At 38.3% G+C, this 18,711-nt stretch overlaps 1 protein-coding gene across 10 annotated transcripts in view; it reads right to left on the reverse strand.

The window, feature by feature from the left end:
• Positions 1 to 18,711, reverse strand: part of STAU1 (staufen double-stranded RNA binding protein 1) — a 32,817-nt gene that overhangs the window by 1,593 nt on the left and 12,513 nt on the right. For 4 of the 10 annotated variants that reach the window (XM_055813789.1, XM_055813787.1, XM_055813793.1 and 1 more), the window contains 11 exons: positions 17,267 to 17,423; positions 15,617 to 15,755; positions 14,726 to 14,891; positions 9,077 to 9,175; positions 7,496 to 7,726; positions 6,831 to 6,974; positions 5,824 to 5,970; positions 4,947 to 5,019; positions 2,533 to 2,852; positions 1,718 to 1,840; positions 53 to 138 (listed from right to left, as the gene is read on the reverse strand). In XM_055813789.1, the coding sequence (XP_055669764.1) occupies positions 53 to 138; positions 1,718 to 1,840; positions 2,533 to 2,852; positions 4,947 to 5,019; positions 5,824 to 5,970; positions 6,831 to 6,974; positions 7,496 to 7,726; positions 9,077 to 9,175; positions 14,726 to 14,891; positions 15,617 to 15,755; positions 17,267 to 17,423 (1,685 nt within the window). Of the gene's footprint in view, positions 1 to 48; positions 139 to 1,717; positions 1,841 to 2,532; positions 2,853 to 4,946; positions 5,020 to 5,823; positions 5,971 to 6,830; positions 6,975 to 7,495; positions 7,727 to 9,076; positions 9,176 to 14,725; positions 14,892 to 15,616; positions 15,756 to 17,266; positions 17,424 to 18,711 lie in introns of those variants that run through there. The other 6 variants (XM_055813792.1, XM_055813791.1, XM_055813797.1 and 3 more) reach the window with 4 other exon arrangements.

Raw genomic sequence — 18,711 nt, forward strand, 5'->3', positions numbered from 1 at the left:
TAGGGTTAGAGGTTTTCATTAATGCAAGGAAAAGTCAATGGGTCACACTCACACAGACATTGGTCCATTTCCTGTTCTTGGCATCTCTGTGGTTTGTTGGTCCAACTCAGACAGCAACTTTAAGATATTCAATGCAGCCTACAGAAAAGAGAGCAGTCAGCAATTCAGCTCGAGTCCGTTTCATTCATTTAGTGAAAGCAGGACCAGGACTCATTTAAAATAAAGTAAACGTTCTAATTTTGGTAGGGTTTTTTTGTTTTTTTTGGTTTGGTTTGGTTTGGTTTGGTGTTTTTTTTTGGTTTTTTTTTTTTTTAAGATGCATCATTATGGTGGAAAAAATGCAATGGTGTAGAATTTCATCTTGCTACATCTAAACAACAGAATGGTGCTGTGGCTGGGGGATTCGCACTGCATTTGTTTTGCAATGGGATAAAATTCAGCAGTGCTATTAATACCATGGAAAAAGACACTAAATTAGTAATGGCTTAAAACTGTACAGAGCTTAAAACAAAGGACATCAAAATACACAGAACAAAAAATGTCCTTTGCAGAAAAAGAAAACAAGTTACATAAGAATAAAAAAGACAACACAGATAGGGCACATGTGAGTGTTTAAAAGACGACTCGATGTGGCATGGGTAATGCAAAAGTAAGTCACCTCCTTTGAGAACTGAGAATTGCCTTCAACTGTATTCAGACCAGGTTCAGGCACACCTTTTCAGAATACCCCTGATTAATTACGGCACATGCATTAGTGAAAGCTGAGCATCTGAACAGAGCAAGGTTCTCACGCTGGCCCAGTCACAATATTTAAGCTCTGAACTGGCTGTCCTTTTCCCTTCTACCTCCTGCGCCGACTCGTGCCTTACAGGAGGCTCTTTACAGCAGGATGTAGAGGTGGGTATTAAAATGTCAAAATTAAGTGACAGAGTTCAAAGACATCTGTACTGAATTACAGCCATTAGAAAATTACTGCAAAATTTTTTTAGTACACAAATCAGTAAAACCAGGTTTTTCCACATGGCAAACTATTACTGTAGCCTGCAGGCAGTACTCAGGTCACCACTGGATACCAAAAGAATGAAACTCCTTTCAAATTACAACTGCGTCCATATCGTTAGCAATATGTAATGTCTATTGTAGACAAAGTCCCTTACAGTTTACAGTCTTAAGACTCATTCTTTCACAAAGAAGTATTTCAGCTACCGTTTATAAAAGATCTTGTTTACAAAGCGAACTTAACAGATTTAGCGTGTCTCCTGCTATCTAATGGTGAATTGCATTTCTTCCATGTTGGATTCTGTTCCACCAGGAAGTCTGGTAACATGAACCCAAGTATTACAGTTCACAATGAAACATCAGCCCATTCCATTACAGAAAATAACCTGATATGCTCTTATGTTTTGAAAGTTTCCTTCTCATACATTTTCTTTCTTAGGTGCTCATGCAAATAATACCAAGATAAAGCCAACACAGTTTTTGTGGACCCAAACTGTGAGCATATATTAAATCTTTTCAAGGTTATTTACATTAGATTCTGATATTATTAATCAATTATTTCAGCAACCTGTGAAATATCAGACAAAAATTAGCCAGGGAATTGTACAGCATTGAATTCACTGCTATCCAGCAGTAACGTGAAACCCTGGGTCTATCTGCTGCATCCCCCAGTTCACTGAAGGGCAAAGAGAAAGCAGCGCAGCAATATTTGTCATACCATATCGTGGCAAGATTCTACATCCTTTCCAATTCCATGGCTGATCAGTGGTGGCTGAGAGGAACAGTTTATAAGAGATACAAACTCATTCTTGTTATTTTTTGGAAAGTCTTTATATTCAACCTGAAGAAAAGAGAAGGATTTAGTTCTTTTCAGTTAACCAAGTACAGGAAATATCACAAGTGCAACAGATTATTTACACATATATGTGAAGTGGAGCCTTACTTTTAATCATTCTGTCAGCCAGTAGAACCATTTAGTTTGAAGTGTGACTTTACTTGCAATGTTTTTTAGTAATCATGAGAGCTCTGCAAGCCTTCTGAATAAAAGTGGCTACTCAATGATTGTTGCTGGGACTCTTATTGTGATCATAACTATCTGTATTTAAAGTTTTCCCTATTACTCTTCTTAATCTGCTGAGCTCCTTTAACATATTAATATAGGAACTTGCATGCAATTCTGATTAAAGGGATGAAACACAAGAAAATGTACAGCTTACAGCAAATGGTAATATACGAACGATTACTCAAAAAACTGACTTCAGATCAGCTAAGTTCAAATTCATACAAGGTTTGGGAGTAGCCCTGAATTAAGGCTGAGGATGCAGTACAGACATGCACATTTGAAAACTAAATTAAAAAGCTGTAAAATTCAGTACATTTCATAGGTAAAATAAAATATTTAGACAAATTTCAGCTTAACAAGCAGCCTCAGAATACGTCAGTCACCAGCAGAACTACAAAGCTTTAGAACAAACAACAGGCTGGACCAGTTTGGATAGCTTTGGAAGAAATCTTGCAAAGCTGAGCATTTACCTGGATTCCTTGAACATTGGAAAGATAGTCCAGCTGCTCAGAGGGCCTAGTGAGTGGTCCGTGGGGTACGTGGCCTGATGAGTTGTTATTCTTTAATATGGTCTCAGCAGTAGGAGAAGTACCACCATACAATAGCTCTCTAGCAATCATTGCTGTTACTGTAGCCTTGGCAGGATTTGGGGCTGCCCTACTGAACTCTTTGGTGTGGTGTCCTTGATTGGCTCCTACAGCTTGTGCAACCTCAGGGACCATAGGAAGAATTCCAGCAGGAAGCTGCTGATGGCTGAGATAAGGCATCCTAAACTCATCTTCTTTATTACCTGAGAAGAGAGAGGTACATACGAAACAGACGCTAGCTATTTCTGAGGCCTTCTGCAGGCACGTGAAGGCATATACAGGCATCAAAGGCCAGTTTTGAAAAAAGATTGTTTCAAATTACTTTTGAAATGCTAACGAACTTAGCAAGCTTGATTTGCCTTTGGTGGGTCAGAGATTCAGCATCATCAAAACGAGACTGCTTACTGAATAAATCATTCAGGGCAACACCTGCATCTGTCAAAAGAGCACCTTTACCTCTGGGAGCAGCTTCTCCAGGTTAGTCAAGCTTACAGACACCTCAGACAGTTGCAACCACATTCTAGATGCATCTTTTGGTTTCAGAATTTTTTATGTCATTATTTAAACTGTAGGAGCAAATAATGAAACCACAGAATGGCCAGAGCCACTGTTGAATATTGTAAAGACAGTGCCAGATAGTCCACAAAGTTTAAACTGCGTATTGTGAAAATGTCAACAGGTAGATAAGGTTAAATGTAACACTAGCACGGTATGAGGAAGCAAGAAATACTATTTACAGCAAATATGCCACCACAGTCAATTGATAGCAATTTATTGACGTTATGGTGTAAGTTATATTTAAGAGGGATAAGAACAGCTTTTTACAGGGGAGACATATACACAGAACTGTGGAGGAAAACTACAGAGGTGTGCTAAAGAAAGGCGGCAAAGACAGTGCCACTGAAAGGAGGAGTCACTGTTATGGCAGAACAGATTGAAGTTCAGCAGGACTGAGCTGTTTCAAGTCTAAGGCTGAAAATCGTAACTTGTAGATGGGAGAAAGCAGGAATGGCAAAGTTTGAATAAGAAGTCAGGAAGTTTACCTAAGATCTTACAGATGCAGTAAAATGTTACTCAAGTCCAAGTCAATCCCAACTATTTATCATTTAAACCACAAAACTGTACTTCAACACATAAAGCACCTGAAATGTACTATTCAGAACAGAAATACATTGCAAGAGACAAACCTTCCCTAACGGCTCCTCCCCACAGTTTACATTAGAGAAAGCCAACCCTGCATACTGGGTGGGCAGGTCTGGGGGTTTGTTGTTCCAGACAGGCATCTGTGGATCTGACCACTACAACCACCAACTGTCTGAAATAAATGCAGGCACAGCTCCTTGCTCTCTCAGTCATGAGAGACCAAGCGCAGGTGAAGAGGTTGCTGTGTACTACAAAGCCATTCTTTCCTTCTCCAACTCTGCTTTAGGAAGACCAGTTTCAGTTAGTACTGACACCCTTCCTCGTCTTCGTCCCAGGAAAAGCCTTCAACATACTGCAGTTATTCCTCAACATCTGTAAGGCGACAGGGCCAAACAACACAGCTAACTCTGCCCCAACAAATTCAGCACCAGCCTCCCATCGCAGCTCTGCCTCAGGCTTAAGAGTGACATTTCTGGGGCATCTTCTAACCTGCAACTGTTCTTCCAAATCCAGAAGGCTATTCCCAGCTGGCAGAAACCCCAACCCTTTTCCCAGGGAATCTGCTCCCATCCTCATTTGAACCCTACACCAGAGAAGTGTTCTGAGCCCTACACCAGAGAAGTGTTCTGCTGAGCCGAAGAGGCTGATCTCTCCTCCTCCCCTTACCTTTTCCCCCCCAGAAATTACCCCCACTTCACTCCTGCTGTTGGTAGGAGGAGCCTGGTCCCTGGATCAGAACCAAGCTCAGTTCTGAACTGAGCCCCCCGAAAGCTCCAGACACAGATTAAATCCTGCCCCAAGACCCCTCAGATCGAGGTAAGACAAGCTCAGACACTGCAGGCGGCAGCAACTGCACCTCCACAAACTGCTTGACCGACCTGCTAGCACACACATGCTTGTGGCTCAGCTACCTACCCCCTCCCCTGAGCAGGAGGCCAAGCAGGCCAAATACTGTATGACTTGGGAGGAATAAACTCTTAGAGATTTGAACAAAAACTTCCCAAGGGGTAGATTTAGTTTGCAAGCCAGCAGCGGCACACCTCTGCTCATTCCTGCAGTGTGTTAAATGACACTGTTGAAGTGACAGAGAAACATCTTACATACACACACACACGGGCCAACCGGGCCAGGCTTCTTTCAGTAAAGTCACTTACTAGTTGAAGTCTCTTCAGAGCCCGGCTCAAAGAAGGTTACTTTTCTTCCATCGCCTGGTTTCTTCACTGGTGTCTTAAAAATAAAAGGAAAAAAGCCACACACACAATAAGCCTCTAAAACTTCTTTTCCTCCCCCAAGATTTAAAGTTTTCAAGATGAAGGTGATCTGTATAGTCAAAATTTTACTGAAAATTTTATTATTCAGAGACCTCAATTATTACATAGCTACCAAGAAGTGACAAGTTCAGTGATTCTTATTCACTGAATGACTAAAACTCTCTACAGACCTCTGAAGTGGTATTAAGAACAGAGATACTGAGAACTAGATACCATAATAAAGCCAGTTAAACCAACGTTAGTTATTGGTCTTGCTGAGAACGACATACTGGACACAAATGAGCACATGCATGAAAAGGAGGAAACTAGAACCAGACTCACTATTTTAACTCCCTGGCAACATCTGCTACAGCAGGAGGAGAATGCAAGGCTCAGGCACCCACCAAAGAAAGAGACCTGTAACAAGCTTCCAGCTGCAACTGGCGATAAGGCTGTGTAAAACCAGTGCTACCACATCTCAACACCTACATGTCTGCAAGATTCTAATACCAATACATCCATTATCACAAGTGTTGAGCCATTCCATAAAGAAGAAATACACTGTTAGCCTTCTAATGAGACTTTGATTTACTTGCGAAACTGAACCCCTGATCTATCTAAACGACACTATTTTTTAGAGCAGTCACCTTGATACAACTGCTTCCTGGCTAGGGCTGAAAGTATGAACTTACCACACTGTCACTGCCTTGCAAAACTGCTACCGTTTCAACTCAGCTGCTGCTGTAGTGCTAAACAGCAGTTGATTCTTAAAGACTCTTACCTTCTCTTCTGTCTTTAATGCTGGCTTTGGAGGTTGAGGTTGAGGGACTTTGAAACCTAGAAGTTCCAACATATTTTCAGCTGCGTTGCGTTTAGCAACTTTCTTGTTTGTGCCCATTCCTTCAGCTGTGTGTACACCAACTTTCACCTGTGCAAAAGAAGAAGAAAATACCAAATCAATTCTTAAACAGCAGTATGAAGATTCACTTATTAGGGATGTGTGTCTTGAGCACACCGTAAGTCACAAAAAAGTTCAAGTGATCATTATTCTAAGCAAGCTGTCATTCATTATCAACGATCCTTGGCCTCCAAGCACAAAAAACCCGAACAGAAGTGACACAAACAACTGTATTTCATCATCTCACCTTGGCAACAGCCTAAATACTCAAAACTGGTATCACAGCAGATACAGGCTAAGTTACAGGTTTAGCAGATTTACCAATGCAAAGAAAGCAATTAATTTTCCTGTTTTGGCCAGGATAGGAGAGGGGTGTGGAGAATGCACTTAATTATTAGAGGCAAGCAGATATTCAGTATTAAAAATATTACTATGCTACTGGGATTTGCAATGCAGATTACAAAAACTGCTGCACAGTAAAGCAACACACCAAAACTCAGGGGAAGGAGGAAATGAAGGAGACCCAGGTTCATGTTAATAGATTCTACATTACAAAATATAAGCATCTCAGTATCTCTTAATGGAATATTAATATTCTTGTTAATTAAAACATTAGGTGGTTACAACATAGACTTCTGGTGCCCTATGCAATTTTTTTAAAACATGATTCAGATCACTTTTCTTGAACCTTTTCCTTTCTAGAATATAGCCCACTACATATTTTCTTAATAAACTTCATGGAGATTTGGCCATAATCCCATTAACTTTGCATATCATCATGACCACCTGATTACCATGAGCCAAAAACAAAACAAAAAACCAACCAACCAACAACAACAGAAAAAGACACCACAGCCACGCAACTAGATTTCTCAAATTAACATACAAACCTGCATAACAAACTCCCTGCGCCTTGGAAGACCACGTTCTGTGATGAGCATGTACTCTGGCTCCTTCTCTTTCTTGGCCTGTTGTATCTGGGCAAGTCTGCTAATGGGGTTCATTCCTTGACCATATTCTGGACTTGTTTGCAGCTATGCAGAACAGTGTTTAGGAAATAAGCCAAAATTTGTGAATATTTGGTTTAATAGACAAAATGCAGCATGCCATTGAAATCACTCATCTCTAAAATTTAAAAAAAACTGAAATAAAAGTTGTTTAATGAAACTGTCACAGGCAAAGAGAAACACTCAAATTATTTGGCTCTGCTGTCACAGTTGACCACATATAACCTACCACTGGTAATAGTTTTACAAGTTCTAATCCTGCTATATTAGAAGGGACAGGCTTGCAGGAGAACTTGCACAAGCAAAATCATGCAAAACCCAAAGCTGTAAAGTCTAAGGCTTGAAAGTCAGAGCTTCATTTTTATGTGCCACTTATTTTTTATAAGGTTTCTCTTTTATCCTGAATTTACTGTGGAAGCAAAATATAATTTCATTTGTAGTACCAAACTGCTGATAAATGTTGAGCAGTTGAAGAGTGTTTACTATTACCTCAGAAATGCCTTCTCATCTGATGATTATTATTAACAGGCAGATTTCCAGTCTCTTACCTTCACTATTGACTTTGTTTTCTTTTTGATTCGTGGCTTCATTTTCTCAACCGTAGGAAGGGGTGGCAATTTTTTCAGTTCTTCTAGGACTGCTATTGCAGCATTTTTCTTTGAGATCTTCTTGCTCTTTCCTTCACCTTCACCCATGAATTCTCCAACTGACACCTTGGTTACAAAGCTCTTCATATGGGGAGGCCCACTTTCCTTGGTCACCTGTTTCAGAGGGAAAAACTGAGTGAAAGCGTGATAAACACATATTAAAAATGGTAGGGCACATTGTTTACAGCAAACTTCTCTCAAGAACTATGGATAAAGAGTTTTTACATTCTCATACAATCCAGAAAGTAGAGATGTAAATCATACTCTAATAACATAATCCCACCCAAACCAAATATACGCGTACTTTAAGAACATCAGATGCAGCAAGCAGTAAACAGTATTTAAATGTAAGTCATTAACCCATCTTACTTAATTTACTGATGCACCCTTTCAATATTAAAATATGACTGTTCTATTTCATCAGTGTGTACTGCCACACAATTAACATCACCTCATTAAATACATCACGTTACGGTAATAGAACATTGCAGAGAAAGCAATTCTTTAGGATCCAGCATTTTAGTTCAGAAATCAAGAATTCTGGAGACATCCAAGAGATAGCTGCCTACTACAGATTTAATCTTCTAACTCCATTGATAACACGTCATACTTCAAAATATCCATAAAGTCAAAAAGTAAGAACGAATTAAGAACTTCCACCACAACTGGCTTTGTGTGACTATATTTTTACCAGTGATGCTCAGGCTAATCTGCAATAATTGAAAGCTTCATGGCAAATTTCATAGAATGGTTTTAGAAGCAATTTAGCTATACACCATTGCATTTTCTTACTATAAGAATTCAGATAGTTGACTTAAATGTTACTCTGCCAGCTCAGGAAAGCAGCATGATAAATTAATATTTTAGTGAAACAGAGATGCTCCTATGGAAGCTATTGATTTAAGATAAGTAAAATGATCAAGGAGGGGCAAAGAGGCAGCAAGCAGCCAGGCCAAAGGGAAAGGAAAGTAAGATGCACATGAGGTCACCTCATGGCAAGAAAAGAAACCTATTTGTGAGATTCTGCAACTTGCGGGTAGTCCATATCAGTGTTTAATTAAGCAAATACTTCCATAAATGTCTTTCAGAGTGAGCTATGCTCTTTTGCCTCGACTCTGCACTTCAATGTTCTAACCGTTATGTGGAGTTGTGTTTTATTTGTTCGCTGTAATACTGATTTTTCAAAAAGCTTGGAAAAAAGATTGCACAGACAACCACAGCATAGCTGTTCACTCATGTTATGATTTTAGTGCATGAATATGTGAACAGGTGGATTTTTCTTTTTACCATAAAGTAAATGGTACTTCACTTTACCATATAAACGCCAAGACAATCAGGGTGACTGTCAAAAGTAAAAGTGTATCCACAACTAACAAGACATGTTAAAAGTCAGTTGTTCGGGTTATCTAGAAGAAACTCAACTTAATGTGTACCCTTAATATTCTAATAAAAACAAATCTAAAGCTTGTAAAATAAACATACCTCAAAATTCACAGGCAAGTTCCTTTTAAGTGCAATCTCAAAAACTTGGCTTATTTCAGATTTATTGAGATTTTCATCATCTGGTTCTTTTCCGTTAACCTAAAAGAAGCATACTCTATTTAAAATAAAGATCCTATTAAATTGAATTTTATCCATCCAACCAGTTTACTGAACTTTCAAAATTTTAAGTAGTCTAACCTTGACTGCCATTTTACGTGAATGTGTAGAAATGCAGCACACATACTACAGAATTGAAACTTAAAAAGCTTATTTAAGGTGTATGTGTAAAAGCTAGCAAACCTTCATATTTTCACGTGCTCGTTACAGGAAAGAACAAATGGAATAAGGGCCAATAGGTTTAAAAATCTATTTATATAAAAACAAACTGAAGTGTTAAATGAACCGATTTCCAAATGGAAGTACCTTTATGAAATACAATTTTCATATACTGATTGGACATTTGTACCAAAAGCACTAAAGACAGTATCAGATAAGAGAAAGGGCAGGAAAAATAAAGATTCTGAGAATGGGACCAATGTGAATAAAGGATGGCTAATTAGATCCTGGCACAGCCCTGTCTTTTAACATGCTCCCTTGTAAGTGCTTTGTCTACAGATATTTTTTTTTTTCTCATCTGAAGAACATACTATCAGGAACTTGCCTTATATCAAATGGTGTACATCTCTGAGAACTTACACCTGCTAGGAGGACAGCAGTGCCAGGTGAAGCTTACCTACAGGCACTTCTACGTATCTCCAGGTAAAATTTTGATTGTGATTCCAAAAATGTCTTCACTGATGTTGGGATCAACATGAACTAAGAGGCATGGTAACAGCAACAGAGAAATTTTAAGACTAAGTGTCCAGCAGTGATATTGGAAAGATTATGATAAAGATGAACAGCAACAATTTCACCAATTATATCATGCCACAATACTAGTTATGCAACCAGGTAACAAAAATGATTTAAAGATTTTATTGGAGCAGCAGAAATATGCTAGAGAGCTCTCATTGATTAAAGCTAGTTTTGATGGTAGCAAGCATCCCCAATGTCTGTTACTAACAAGCCAGATTAAAACACGAGGAAATTTTTTTCCCACCACCTTAAGCAGGCTCTTCCCATCTCAGAAAAAAAAAAAAAAATTAGTAAAATTCATCTGTGGTTTTCACTCCTCCCACTGTCCCATCAAATTTCACAATGTTCTTATGGGTTGACCTTGTATTTCAGGTTTGGGCTGCGAACAGTTCAAAGAGCACATACAGCCCAACACCCTTTCACAACCGGTAACATCCGCGACTTCTGATGCCACTACTCTATCCAGTCTCCACAGCCTCTACGCAGAGGTGTACATAAAGCAAACTTCAGGTCTGTGAAAACTGAGACCACATGATGGCACCAATCCCACAGGAGCGAGGCAGATGCACTGTGCATTACACTGCATGAGAAACGTGGAGGCAACACCTACGCTAGAGGAACCATACTATACCTCAGCAGAAGGCACAACGCAGGTAAAAATTGTCAAAACCAAGATTGAATACAGGAGTCAAAAGTCTTGATCATCATATTCTAAAACCTATTTCAAATGCAATTGGTAAGTTCAAAAGGAATAGCATCATACACCCAGAAAAATATTTGAACTACTAAGGTCTTATTTTATTACAGTCTATGTGTTATAGCAAGTTTACTACCAGCATCTATAGGAATGATCTGTCACTACCCTTACTGTCAAAAAATTAGCACAATCATTTTATTTACAAGTATTTTTCCCCTCCTTGTAACTTCAGATATATTCTAGTTTTTCAGATTCCACCATTTTTCCTTACGAAGGTGACCAGGACTTCTCTTTATTGAGTTAGATTTTTCCCATTTAATACCCTTCCAATACAATACAAATAAATAGTATGAAATTATTTGCTCTGTTACGGTATATATTCTTGACATATTCCAAGTGTGTTCACACGGTGTAAAATACAGGTACTTTTCTTCAATACCTTTATCTAAAAAGAGTAAATTAATAGCAAAATAACAATTAACAGCTATTCTATTGATTCCTTTGCCTCTACTTGAGTTCTGGATCAGTTTATTTTATAAATAAAAAATAATCATATACACACACTCTCTTTACTCTTTCCCTGCACCCATCAAGGCAGATCATCTATAAAGTCTGCTTGTAAAGTAGTTTGCACATATGCATAGACTAAATTCTCCAAGGAATCTACGCTACTAAATCAGAATGAGACCACAAATATAAGCATTTAATGCTCTTAGCTCTCATCAAATTCTTAAAATCCATCCCTAACAAGTGAAAAAAAAAGTCACAGAAGGAAACAAAAGCAATAGATTAAAAAACTCCCAAGCAAACTGCAAAAGTAATATACTCCTTTAAAAGGGATTCACCCTTTTCTAGGAACTCTTTCAACATGCACTTCTTCAAAGACTGCTTATAAGCAAAATTACGAAAACCAGTGGAGCTGCTGATAAGAACGACGTTGATTTCAACATAGCTATCAGTCTGACTATATTCTTCCACGTTAAGGGTATAAAGAGCAACTGCTATTTACCAAACAAGTGGGCAAAAAACATAGAAGAAATTCTGGTTTTCGTGTCTTCAGGTAAAAGTTAGAATTCCTGTCTGAGAACTGTGCTAGAAAGCATAGCCGCCTATGTTTTCAAAGCTTTAAAATCAATGCTTTATTATCTCTGTCTTTGAATATGCAAAGTAACACCATCCTGTGACTTGTCAGTGTGTCTCAACTCCAGCAGTCGGACCAATTTAGGCTGGTCCTTTGGAGGTCTCCTACTACAGCCTCCCACTCAAAGCAGAGCAGACTGAAATTAAATTGGGTTGTTCAGGCAGGACTTTGTCCAGTTGAGAGCTATGGTCATTCTTACCCTTAAAGCCCAAGAATTTTATTCAGCAATTTCTTCTTAGAATCACACAGTCATTTAGCTTGGAAAGGACCTTTAAGATCACCGAGTCCAACCATTATTAAGCACTGAATATTTTCTAATTTAAAAATACAAGACTAAAATCCTGTAAATACAACAATCTTAAAAAAAAACTTACAAAATTACACCCTCCCCCCCAAAATACAAAAGTTCAAGTTTAAGTACATTCTGTTTACACAGACACACACAAATGGGATATATAAAATTACATACATTTAAAAGGAAAATTACTGGCAACATCAAATGACAGGTAGGAAGTATCAGGATTATGTCTGCTTGTGAAATCAATTTGTCTCCACTGTATCCATGCATTATAAAACATCCCTTACGCTACCGTATCCTTCAAGGACCTTGCCTCACTGAATGCAAGAGCGAACAGTGCTCACTTAGCAGTAAAATCTTCCTTATTTTATCTTCCTCTAGCCTAGTGCAAAATGCTGTTACAAAAACAGCAGTTCCCTCAGACATTCCTAAAACTACAGTATTTGAAAGCCACAAATATTCACAAACTTAGCATTTAAATACCAAACGTTAAATTAAGATCTGATTTATCCGAGTACTTATTATAAAACAGTACTCTCTGTTCAAAGGATTGCTCTCCTTAGGCATAGCTGCATTTCTTACTGTTCATTCTGTAGAGAAGTCAAATATAAATAGAAAAATAACATGAGAAATGCATGTTTCTTGTGAAACGTATAGCAGGGTCAAGGCAGCACTCAGCTCCCAGCAAGCCTGCAACTATTTTATTAATAAAATAATTATCCCTTCGTGCAATCTCTTGCATCATTCACAACAGTATTTCCCTTATCACGTCACTAAAAAATAAAATTAAAAAAAAAAAAAGGAGCGATTCTGTAGGTTTACTTCCTTCACCTCTCAATTTACACCCCTTACATGAGATATCCTATAGAAAAGGATACGTGGTCATGTAAAGACAATTGCAGCGCGTGTTCTTAAGACCTCATATTACTCAACATTAAACAAAACTCCACAAATATTCAGAAAGCCACTTGTACAGAAGCATTTCTAAAAAAGTGAACAGAAAATAATTCACTTGCATGTGATCCTATTATTTTCTGCAGAGTTTGACTCCTTGGATCCAGTACACAGAACTTTGCTACCTGAGGCAGAAAAGTGGCTGATGACAGTAGTTACCTTTTACAAGGGAGAGTGCAAAAAGAGGTTACACACCACTGAAACAGAATGACAATACTCAGGAATTTGGGGTTCCCCCGCACCGACTGGGAACATTCCCCGCAGGCTTGCCCTCTCCTGCATGAAGACCTCCAGCTTGTCCCTGACCACACTCTGCCTATCACCAGTTCCAGATTTCAGTACAGAACTCATCTCCACTCTTTCAGCCTCTATTCCCAGTATCACTCTCTTCTCCCCAACAACATGTGTACTCCCTTGACCCTTAGTAGCCTCCATCACCCAATAATCTACATTCCTCCAGGAGAGCCTTCTGTCACCTGAACCACCACCATGGCCTCCTAGGCCTCCTATCTGAACCACCAGGTCCAGTGGTTTTGCCCAATTATCTGGGCAATGTTCTCTCCTGCAAACACACTTAAAGTTGTAACTCAGTGTTCCTTAGTTTCACAACACATTTCCTCAGTCCTCTTGCTCTGCCATTCCTGGTAGTTCCCAGTTATTTTTTTTTTTCTCCTAGCCTGAGAACCCTTGTTACCTTCTTGCCCAATTCTTCATTTTCGACCTTTCTCAGCACATAGCCAGACTCCGTATCCAGCAAGTTCTCACGCTCCCCAGATTGTAAGTTATCCATCTAACCTTCACTCCCCGTTCCTCACCTCTCCAGCAATGCCGTAGTCTCTCTTGCTTCTAGGTTTGTATTGCATGGCCTTCTCCTCAACACGATCTAGATGCCAGCAAGGAGTACATCAACAGATCTCTTGCTCTTAGTTCTAACGTCAAGCCTTCGGAACTCAAACAGGTGTAATATGCCCGTAAGGGAAAGACTAAATACACTCTCTGTAGTAGTCACTGGCCAGTCAGCCAGCACATACCGAGGGGGTGCCCGCATCCAGCCAGCCCCGGAAGCTGTAATGCGTGTGCACGCAATGAGACGTTCTGTCTAAAGCAACTTAACAAAACAGCATGAAAAAATACCAGTAAGAGGGTCTTGGAATGGAAAATGCTGGGCAGTCACAAATATACGGAGAGATAAGAATTTGCTTTTTACATTCACACCAAGATGTGCACATGAGTTCATGACTTCCACAAACTTCCTGCTCTTCTAGAGCTTCCATGGCTTCTCCAAAAGCACACAGGAATTTTGCCCAGGAAGCAAACCTATGTCTGATTTCTGATGTCTGATTTCTGTGTTGCCCATACTGGAATGCAAGTACCCCATTTACACACTTCTACAGAACTTTGTATATGATCTGTACCTGGTAAGTTCCTATCTATGCTTCCAGTGCTCATATCTGACAGAGGTCTATAGCATTGCTGTGGAAAAATATGACAGCAAAAGAATTAACAACTTCATTTGGGAAAACTCTAGTTCCATAGAAATTTATGTTTTTAAATCAAACTGTGTCTATTAACACAAGTAGGTCAACACTACTACACAGAATTAAATTTCACAACTGTCACCTTCCTCTCAATAAGGAAAAAAATCTGCAATATTATCTCAGTTTCTTAGCAATTTATGCTTACAATACTAAGATTAATTCCCACCTCAGGTTTCTCAGGCAAGGGCTCATTCTGCAGAACTTTCAGTGCTTTAGCAGCTGCATCGTGCTTAGCAGCTTGTCTTGTTCTTCCTTTCCCATGGAATTGCTGCCCTCCAATTGAAAGCTCAACTTGATAAAGTAAGGGCCCAACAGGAAATGGGTAAAAGTACCTGCCCAGAAAGAGAAAGAAATAAGCAAACAGTTTGGCCTACAAAGGACACAGAAGTGTAAGTTATACACGGATGAGTCTCTTGGATATTAGTAACCACGACTCAGCACCGAAGCAGTAGTATTAAAAAGCCAAATTTTGTTTTAAAGTCTACAAGATTTTAGGGAGACACTTTTGAAACAGAGTATCAACATTTCTTATTTTACAATACCAACACATTTCTAAGGAACTAAAATAAAGACAATGTAACTAGGCTTTTACAGACTTGGCAGGTCAGTAAGTTTTGAATTCTCAATTCCTATGCCCATATAAAATTCTTTCAACTGAAGCTTTAATTTAAATAGCTTTAGAAAAAGAATCAAACTGTTTTATTCACTTCTGCTTTTACACAGAAAGGAAATGCAAGAAATATTTAGCTATTTACTTCATGACGCTTGCTATATCTGAATGTCCTCAAAACCACTTAATCATTTGGTTCAGTTCCCTTTTTCCAATCCTTCCTCTCCCCCCAAAGAAAAAACCCATAAATAAGACAAATTACAGATATTAATGGGGTGTACTTATCAAAACCTTTTGCCTCATAAGCTGGCTACGTGTCAAGCTGAATACCCCTTTAAGGGATGTCATACCTGCAGCTAGTTTTCAGAATATAGCATCAAAGCAGTCGGACAAAGTGAAAGGTCAAAGATAGGAGACTGCAAAAACAAAAAATTAAACAATACATACCGTGGAGGATAAGTACCACCTCTCATAGTGTAGTTGTAAGTGGATCTCATCCCTGTATAAGGATCGATAGGTTTGTACATAGGTTTCTTTCCCAGCTTCATGCAAAGTGCATTTAACTCCACTGTGGGGGTTACACTGTCTAAATAAAAAGGAATATAAAAAGAGTTGTCCAACTGTCACAAGGAACTGAAAAAATCTAAACTCTTACGCTGCCCCAAAGCAGACAAAAACGAGCTCAAGATTTGCCACATGCAGTATCTTAAAATGAATGAATTCCGAACAGAAATGGTAATGAACACAAAGAAAGTCAGTCTATATGATGCATATTAAATTAACAGCTTAGCAGAGCTGTGACAAATCCTGTTAGAAAAAAGTGATTTTTTAAATTTTGCTTTAAACTTGTGAAGCTTTCAATTTGTTTATTTTTACATTTAATTTTTTGTTTTCTCTTGACCTAAGAAGTGTTTTTATGACTCTTCACTTTCAAATTGCAGCCGGACTTTCCAAAGGAAGGTATATTACTAACTCAGGCTATAAACATTTCTCTCAATGCAGATACCGTGTGGATGAAGAACTGACTCCCTGACTACTCTTATTTAAAAAAAAACACACTCATGTAAAGGGTCATTTTTTTCTATCACAGGCCTCACTGGCTCAAAAACCAGTGTGTACTGTAGTTAAAAGGCAATTGCCAAAAGAAAATTAAATGATGGCACAGATTCACAGACAAAATAAGTAATTACTAGCTTCTACTCTTTTCATATTGACTGTACAAAGTGTTTCTAAAGAAAGAATTTAGGTGATACCAGAATACAACTGGCACAAAAGGTAAGTTTTCACCTTTGCTGAACATACCAATGCTATCCCAATAGCTTTGAATTCAAGTGACTGAGAGTAAATGCGAAACAAGCACCCACGTAGCTGAGATATGAAGCTAGTTCATACTTAATTTTACATTGTAAATGTATCTTAAAAGCAATCTTATTACTAAGTTCCCTAAACACAGTGAACTACAACTTAAATGCTTTTATACAAATCAACATGTATTATTATTTGAAGTACAAATGATGCAAATTCCAAAGTTCTGATCAAATTCCTCAACACAAATTTAAAAGTTTCAGGTTTTAGGTTTGGGGTTTTTTTTAATTTGCCTTTTTTTTAAGCAAATATTTCCAAAGAAATCTTTATTGTGAAACTTCTGAATTATCCTATCAGAATTGCCAAACACATTCATCTGCCCATGCAGAAGATTATTCTTTGCTGTGACCAAATTCCTCATGGTTTTTTGTTTCTTGGGTTTTTTTATGTTTGGAATTTTTTTTAACTTAGTTTTCCTCTTTTTAAGATTAGGATAAACATCTTTTCCAGGATTTCACCAAGTGTTACCAGACAGTAAGTTAAGCAGCCTGAATGACTTGATGGGAAAACCCTACACTTCTAACTTGTTAATGTGACGATTTTTATCATGTTGCCTACAACAATCAAAGATTAAATCAAGGTTTGTTCTCACAAAACCTGACAAATGCCATTGTTAAATACACAGAATCACAGTTTTTATTCATCCTTATGCAACTGTAAAATACATACCAAAACTAGAAAGGTGTAAACTATATTTTTATTTTTTTAAAATCGGTTTGTTGTGGCATATACCTGGATTCTTGCCTTCACTACGAGATGGACGAGCCGTAGGCTTAGGGAATTTTGTCCCTTCCAAAGCTTTGGCAGCTGCCGCATGTTGCGCTTTTTTAATACTAGTTCCTTCAGCTTCCCAGTGCTGGTCCCCAAGAGTCAGTTGCACTGTAAACACCTCAAAAATAGAAAACATGAATTTTATTATGAGCTGCTTCAGAATTCACATAATCTATTAGTCCCTCTTATACAAAACAATGAGTTTTTTAGGATGCAAAAGTTGAGAATATGGTAATCAAAGCTTTCCACAACTACCATGTCATCTCCAGATTTTAAACACTTTGGACATTGATAGGAGTTCCCCGATTACCAAATTAAGAATTTCACAGTAATTGTAGCTAGCAAGTATCCTGTGCACTGCACGACGTCGTATAGGCTAAAAAAAAAAAAAAAAAAAAGACACGATGTGTACAGAGGTGGCAGCTACATGGACAGCTGGGGTGCCAACATTACTCGGAATGGCAGCCTTGAAATTCAGACTTTACATAACTCAATTCTTGCTTTAATACTGTTGGGTTTTTTTAATGGTGTTTTTCAGAAGTTTGAAGAAAAGTAAGTTCACACTGCACCATAAAAGCTTCTACATGTCCACAGGTGAGCACAAGCCTATGTGATTATAGAGCAAAGTTCTGTGGCACTTCTTTTTAAGTATGTGGGATAAGGAAGGATATATATTGCCCTAAATTTTCACAAATTAATCAGACATCAGCAAGCCAAGGTCTCTCTAGTAATTAAATTAAGTTTAATTTCAATCAGAATGAAAACACAACTGAACAGATGCTCTGAACGTTATTCCAATACTTCTTGTAAGTTCAAAGCTTGCCTCCTTTGCACACTGAAGCTGACATTATACTTATTTTGGACAAAAGATTTTTAGTTCTTGACATTATTCAATTCCAAGGCAATTCCTCTAACACAACAAACACTGCTCCAGGAAACACCTTACGGAGACAAAGTCAGATTAGACGCATCCCAGGCTGATCTTCCTTGTATGCCCTGACCTCAGTTCTCCTACAATAAGAGATCTTCAGTGAGGATTAAGAAGTTCAGTAATGCCAAGTCCCTTCTTCAGTGTTCTTTGAAGTAATACAAACTGCCTGTATATTTGTTGTATTCCCGAGAAACCACCTCTCTGCATATGAACAGAACACCAAAGGAATTGTATATTACCGAGATTTTGACACATTGTAAAAAATATGCCACGATACGGGATGCATCCACATGCCGGTCTACCCTAGGCATTCATATATTCCCACTGTGAAGAACTAAAGACCATTTTGCTAAAATAACTGTTCCAGAACAGATGAATGTTCAGTGCTGTTCAATCATACTGTACTTCAGGCATCAAAGAACATATCTCAAGACCTTTGTTTTCCAAATAATGGCCAATTAGGATAGAAAGGTTC

Source organism: Falco peregrinus, chromosome 9 (genome assembly GCF_023634155.1).
Source record: "Falco peregrinus isolate bFalPer1 chromosome 9, bFalPer1.pri, whole genome shotgun sequence".
In the NCBI taxonomy this organism is placed as follows: domain Eukaryota; kingdom Metazoa; phylum Chordata; class Aves; order Falconiformes; family Falconidae; genus Falco; species Falco peregrinus.